Raw genomic sequence first — 7,500 nt, 5'->3', positions numbered from 1 at the left:
TGTTTTTAAAGCCTCTGTCACAGATAGCAGGGCTGTTTCGGTGGAGTGACCGCTTTTGAATCCAGACTGGTTTGGATCGAGGAGATTGTTTGTTGACAGGAACTCTGTGACCTGTTTGGAGGCTGCCCTCTCAAGTGTTTTAGATAGGAGAGTGAGAAGTGAGACCGGTCGGTAGTTTTCCACCTGAGTGGGATCGAGAGACGGCTTTTTGAGCAGCGGCGTCACCCGAGCCACCTTGAATGAAGAAGGAAATGTTGCAGAATTAAAAGAGGCATTAATCACCTGTGTTATTGCCGGTAGGACGGCAGGGGAAATGGCTTGAAGGATGTTGGATGGGATAGGGTCCAGCGGGCATGTAGTTGGACGGCTACCTGCTAGGATTTTGGAGACCTCACTCTCAGTGAGGGGGGTGAAGGAGGGAAAAGATGAGTTATTGATGGTAGCGCCCTTAGGCGGGGAAGACAGTTGGTCGAATTGTTTCCCAATGGCTGCCACTTTCTCTGTGAAGAAGGAAGCAAAGTTATCGGCTGTGAGGTTAGTAGCTGGGGGAGGAGGAGGAGGGTAGAGCAGAGTTTTGAAGGTGGAAAATAGTTTCCGAGCATCAGTTGCACTGTTGATTTTGTCATTGAAAAAAGTTTTCTTAGCAGCAGTGATGCTGGTTGAGAAGGAGGCCAGCAGTGTCTGGTAGCTTGCAAGATCGTCCTGTGCTGCAGATTTGTGCCACTTTCTCTCAGCCGCTCTGAGATTGGAGCGCTGCGTTCGGAGGGTATCACTCAGCCATGAATGAGACTGGGTAGCTCGCGCAGGTCTGGTAGAAAGTGGACACAAACTGTCCAAGCATGAGCTTAGAGTGGAGCAGAGAGATTCTGTGGCGTCATTGACACCTAGTGAGGAGAAGGTGGATAAAGGTGGAAGAGTAGAGGAAACCAGGGAGGAAAAGTGAGTGGGGGAGAGTTTGCGGAGGTTGCGCCGGAACGAGACCATAGGAGGAGGGACAGAGGGTTGCTCAATGAGTCGAACATCAAAGCGAATGAAGTATTGACTACATTTCCCATACTGCTTTGTTTGGAGTCAGGGGTAAAGCAGGTTTTGGAAGGAGTTGAGAGCAGAGAAGAAGAGCGGATGAGTGTAAGAGTGTTTTGGGTGGTGCTGGAGAAGCCTACCCAAAGTAAATCCACTCCTGAGGATCTCAACATTAACACTCAGTTTTCAGTTAAAGCCCTTGTCAAACAAAAGGAGGGATTCTGACAGCAGCAGACATCAGTTGTTTGGCAGTTCTCTGATAAAAAAGTCGTGATAACACGTGTAGCAATTGTAAGTTGTGGACCAGGGGTCTCAAACTCAGGCCCGCAGGCCAATTCCGGCCAGTTCCATTGATTAAAGAAAAAAAAAAGTTCAATTGATTTAAATGGGCCACCCCAACATTTACCGTAAAAATCTGGCCCCCCCAATGACCAGACTGGACGCTCATAGGCCCCCGGGTAATTTGAGTTTAAGACCCCTGTTGTAGACGGATTTCTCATGGATGGTACGACTCATTTCAGTAAATAAACGCAATACAATTCTTGGGCTACTGTTGAGTGTTGGTAACTAACATTAAAATATCATACATACTTCAAAATTGCATAAAGTAAGACCAAGAGTTGTTTTCACGTTGTATCATTAATTTTATGCTTTGCTCTATGTGCTGAGATCAACCACATCATAGTTGCATAGTCTTTTAATTTACACCTCCCGCCCAACTCCTCCCGCAGAGTACTTGAGATTTTTCTGAAAATGATTCCCAGATTTCTAAAATGATGTACTTGTGCAACCCATAGTAAGTATAACCTTGGGTGTGTGTGCATTTCTAAATGTCTATATGCTTGCACTGCTGTTGATGTGCATTGGTGTGCGTTTGTTTCAACTACAAACATACTTGTACACACACATGTGTGTATGTGTGTGTGTGTGTGTGCGTGGTTGTCAATGTCCTTGTCTATGTCTGTGTGTCTCTTATGTTACTCTAATGTGTGTGTGTGTGTGTGTTTTGTGCAGTATGTGAAGCTGATGAACTTTGAGGAGGAGGTGCGCGCCCACCGCGACCTGGACGGCTTCCTGGAGCGGGCGAGCATCCTGCTGCACGAGGACGAGGCCTCCCTGGACGACGTGCTCAAGACCATGCTGCTCCACGTCTCCCAGGACCCGCACACCGCCGAGCCCGGCTGCAACTTCGAGGAGATCATGAGCCATCTCTTCACCGACGCTGGCTCACAGGAGGTCAATGGTGAGTGTGTATGTGTGTGTGTGGGTGGGTTTATCTACATCGTGATTATATAGGCATAATTATGAGAAGATATTAGAAATCACAGTGACTTCGCAATACTTGTATTAAGGCAGTATTTAAGAGATGAAAGGAACTACTGAGAGAAACCTAAGGCGATTTAAAAAAAGAAAAGTTCTGATTTCCACAGCAACCAAATGTTACATAACATTCACTCTTATCGAGTTGTCTTAAATATTCTATTGCTTTGTGCAGTGGTACTCCTGATGTCTTCTTCGCATGTCAACAAAAGTAGTTCAGCTGTCATGAAAACACCCATAGGACTGGGTGTGTGTGTGTGTGCGTGCATGTGTGTGTGTTTGTGTGTGTGTGTGTGTTTGTGTGTGTGTGTGTGCATGTCTACAGACATCCCAGCTGAGAGCCGGCGGTACACTGAATTTATGGAAGTGCTTTGCTCGCAATCGGATTTTGGGCGTTCTTGTGCGGGTGCCAGCCTCCTTTGGCTTGTTTTGCACATTCTCACAAGATCATGACAAGGTCTTTTTCAGCTTCAGGGTAGAGAGAGAGAGAGGAGAGAAAGAGTAGAAACAGAAAAAGAAAGAGACAAGATGTAGAAGAGCAAGAGATGAAGTCAGAGAGAGAGAGAGAGAGAGAGAGAGAGAGAGAAAGAAACAGCAACATTGAAGTGTTGTAAAGACAAGTCGGAGAAGAGCAAGAGATAAAGACAGTCTGAAACAAAAAATGGAGCGAAAAGACAAAGTTCAGAGAGGAGATAAAAAAAGAGAAGCGAAAGGGAAGACATGAGGAAGAGGTTGAAGAAAAAGAGCACGAGAAGAGATGGGGGAGTGAAAGGTAAATTAAGTTTGAGGGGTGTGTGTCACCATCCTCCTGTCACCATCTATCCTAGAAGGTGTGTGTGCGAGTTCAAAGGTCACTTTGGCAAGGTGCGTGTGTGGTCAGGTGATAATGGAGACCTGTCAATCAATCACACATGTCACAAACACACACATAGACATACAAACACACACACACAAACTCACGTCAGTATAAACACACACACACTTGACACCCACACAGATCCATACACACACATCCAGATTCACACAATTATCCGACATGATTCAGCACTAATTATCTCACACTCCTCTCTCTTTCACTCATACACCCACACACACACTCACACACAAGCATACAATGCATACGTCTCTTTACACAAACAGAATATTTGGTTCCTTATTGTTCAGTGTAGTAATGGGGCGGTAATTTTCCCCCTGCCTATCTGTCACATGTGATCGATCTCATTGGCTTTCGTCTGATTTCATTTGCATAATCCTTCCTCAGAATGTCTCTGTCTGAAATCAAAGGGAAACGGTTACATATTCATGACCTAACAACGTGCTAATACATTACTGTCTCAAGCACTGCCTGTGTGTATGTCTCTCTGTGTGTGAGTGTGTGAGTGTGTTTCAAGGCTGACTGTGAAGATTAGCTGGTTGGCAGAGGCGAGAGGCGTGTGTAATTTTGATGGTTTTATTGATCATTTCCGCCTGAGCGAATGTGTCTCAATTCCCTGGGTGCTCTGCCAACATCCAAATGCATTCAAATGAACCTGGTCATGGCCGCATTAGTCGGATTATGGTGTGAAAACATTGCATATCATATTTAGAACGTTTTGCAGAGAAAATCCCAAATTACTTATTTAATCGTGAAGAATTGTTTTGAAGAAAGAACAAAGAGCTAAATGTAAAGCACTTTGTTGAATTGAGTTAAACATTACTGTAAGCGTGTGTGTGAGTGTGTTTCTGCAGTTCTGACACACCAAAGGGGAATACTCCTTTCGTCAATTACAACTTAAAAAAATAATTTGGCAACATAAATTATTCACTCATTGGCACCGCCCCCCTTACTGTCACTGTTGCTAGGATACACCGCTCCCTTCAGGAGATTGGATCTGATTAGTTACCAAGGCAGTCAAATGAGCCAATAAGCACCACATGCATCATGAATATTCTAATCTATGCTAATAGTTTTGGTATTAAAATGATGAGAAACTGATAATTGTGCAAAGTAGTTTGGAATCTGGATGCAATTATGGAGCACTCCTATACCCACATACATATGCTCACCAAATCAAATGCAGTTGCTCTGCACTCTGGCACGCACACAAACACACACACACACATGCTAACGCAATCAATCGTAGTATATCTACATTTTCGCACACACACACACACACACACACACTAACACAATCAAGCTCTGGAGCACGCAAACAAACACACACACTCACACACACACACACACACACACACACACACACACACACACACATACTTGCTAACGCAATCAAGTGTAGTAGGTCTACTCTCTTGTACACAAACACACATATACACACACTCTAAGCAATCAAATGCTGTATGTCTAAACTCACATTCCACACTTCCTCTTTCTCTCTTTCTCTCTCACACACACACCTGAAATTCTCATGTAATGCAGTGAAATACACGCACCCACACCAGTGTGCTCTCTGTCCCTCTCTCTTTCTCTCTCTCATACAAACACACACACCTACACAAACCTACACACACACACACACACAAAATGCACATGCACTGTAATTAAATGTGTGATTAAACATGTGATATGGTGTGCATCTTCAAAAAACCTGTACTGAGAGGAAGAGAGAAGATGATGGGGGGATTGGGGAGTGGAAGAGAGGACAGAGACACAGAAACAGAGACACATATCAGAGCCGGAATCAAATTAGTGAGTAGTATAATAGCCGTGTGTCGTTCAGTCATGATATAAGGACAATCAGGCAAATTCATTGTAATAATATTTAATCATATTTCACCGGACTGTGGGGAGACAGAGAGAGGGCCATTACGGCTTTTAGCATCTGTCAGACGTCACTGCTAATGTGTGTTTGTGCGTACGTGTGTGTGTGTGTGAGGGTGTGATTGTGTGTTGGTGTGTTGGTGTGTCTGTGTGTGTACGAACTACAGTGTGTACACATGTGTGGGCGTGTCGCTGCGTGCATGCTTGATGGCTAATGTGTGTATCTTCCTGATAGCCGTTAATGACTGTTTGTATGGTATTATGAGCCCTGCCACCCTGACCACCCGCGCGCTTCTGGAGGGGAAAGACTCTGTGCTTAAGGAACAGCTGCTGTGTTCACACACACACAATCGAGGTGCTCTCTGCCCACTCTGTCCAGTGGGACAGCCTCTCAACAATGGCAGCAGTCTAAGGATGTCTAATGAGTGTGTGTGTGTTTGTGTTCTCTCTGTGTTAGTTTGCCTTCTCTGTACAGAGATATAGAGTAAATCTGGATAAATGTTGCAGTGTGTGTGTGTGTTTTTGTTTCCAAAAGCTGAACCTTTTGTGTTTGTGGTCTCTCTATGCAGACAGGTCTCAAAGCTTCCTTTTCTATGACAACGGTAAGATGTGCCACTGATCAGTATCACTTCAAGTGTGTTTGCAAAGGCTGGGTCGACACATATCACTCCCTCGCCCCCTCCCTTCCTGTCTCCATCATACACACCAACACACACAAACACACACACACACACACACACACACACACACACACACTGCAGCAACATTCGTCCTATCATCCTATCAGTTAGAGGGACACATTCACCACCTAATATGGGCACTTGAAAGTGACTAGCCACTCCATCAGGTCCATCTCCCCCTGCCTGTAATGGATTCTTTCACATATGCGTTATGGAGGGAGGGAGAAGTGTAAGGGATAAGACAGCGCTGTTGGAGAATGGAGCAGGTTGGAGTGTGTCAGACTCAGGCAACAGTATAAGAGAGAGAGAGAGAGCTGTGACGAGCACAAGGGAGTGCTGATGAGGTCGGGATGAGCATCGGCTCTGATGAGGTCGTGACCTTGTGTCGGGGGTAAGGGGAGCTAGGTGTTGGGGGGTGGGGGCTGGTAAGAGGGAATGAACTCTTAGAGAGTAGAGTAACATAGCGGCGCTGAGGTTCTCGCAGCTGAGAAAATGCTAGTCAGGCGGAAGGCTCTCACATGACTCATTCATTCAGAGGAGAGGTGCGCCGGCTAACAGGCACAGCTGACCCACAGAAAGATACTTCTAGTCTCTGCCATCGCTTAAAATCACTCGACAAGAAAGATAGAAAAGCTTAAAACATTGCTTAAAGGATTGAAACGTACAAATGTGTTACATTTTGTTAAAATTTAAAACATCACTTAACTCATCAAATATTTAGTCCTGTGAATAAACTGAGTCAGTGCAAACAACTATCCATTTATATTCTATCAAGCTATCAAAATTGAATCTTCATGGGGTAGTTGGACTATGGGTCAGAGGCAGATGCCCCCTGTAGTAGTTAATGACTTCAAATTTTAAATCCTAAAGTTGGTTGAAATATTGCATAGGCTTCATATTCAGCCCATTCAAACAAGTACTTCTTTGACGACTCTTTGAAGACATTTCAGATGGTATAAACAGGGGAAATTATTTCAAGGGTACATCCCCTGCGGTAGCACACCCAGCAGTTGTAGCTGACTGCAGCACGGGTCCGGCCTAGAGACACATAGAGCCACATATCTGGACCATATCTGGGCCAGTGTTAGTTCTATTGAGTCTGGATGTGCGATAAGAAGCCCGCGGTTGATGGTGAGGTTTTTTTGTGATTTGCGCAGGTGCGTGTGTGCTACTGCAGCCAGTTTGGCAACAGGAATGCGTCTTACTGCAGTGTCCTGGCCAGGCACCAAAACTCACTCCAGCGCAGCAGCCTGGAGACCAGACAGAGGGTGTAAACACCCAGCCTTAACTCAGCTTGCTTTAACTCCACCTGTTGCTCCAGCACAAGACAGAGGGGCTTCAAGCAACACCACCTATGAGTTTGATTCTTAGTCTTGTATAATATATTATTATTCCTGTGTAATATACATATATATATTATTCATATGTATATTACATTTGTATGTATATTTTCATAGATACATAAAGCTAATTCTTATTCTTGACCTGGCCCTGTAGATCACCATTCATTTGATTTCCAGATCTTCTTACAACTATTCATAAATTACCTGTGCTGTGTGTTGGAGCAAATTAGATTAAGGCAATATAAATACATTAATGTAGCCTAGGGGATATGAGCAGAGGAGGGGGGAAAGCACCTTGGACATCATAGTCCTCAGAAAAACCAGTGTATGGATCTTTTGAAGTGGCAACTCAACTTTCTATTAATTGTATCCATCT

General features: G+C 44.6%; 1 protein-coding gene across 1 annotated transcript in view; it reads left to right on the top strand.

The window, feature by feature from the left end:
• Positions 1–7,500, top strand: part of slc4a11 (solute carrier family 4 member 11) — a gene marked incomplete at its 5' end in the record, with an annotated part of 57,374 nt that overhangs the window by 29,822 nt on the left and 20,052 nt on the right. Inside the window, 2 exons of the mRNA XM_080850755.1 lie at positions 2,038–2,266; positions 5,671–5,703. Coding sequence (XP_080706881.1) covers positions 2,038–2,266; positions 5,671–5,703 — 262 coding nt within the window. The remainder of the gene's footprint in view (positions 1–2,037; positions 2,267–5,670; positions 5,704–7,500) is intronic.

Source organism: Sprattus sprattus, assembly GCF_963457725.1.
Source record: "Sprattus sprattus genome assembly, chromosome: 13".
NCBI lineage: Eukaryota > Metazoa > Chordata > Actinopteri > Clupeiformes > Clupeidae > Sprattus > Sprattus sprattus.
Note: the sequence above shows the minus strand (reverse complement) of the source record. Positions and strands in the feature narration are given on the sequence as shown.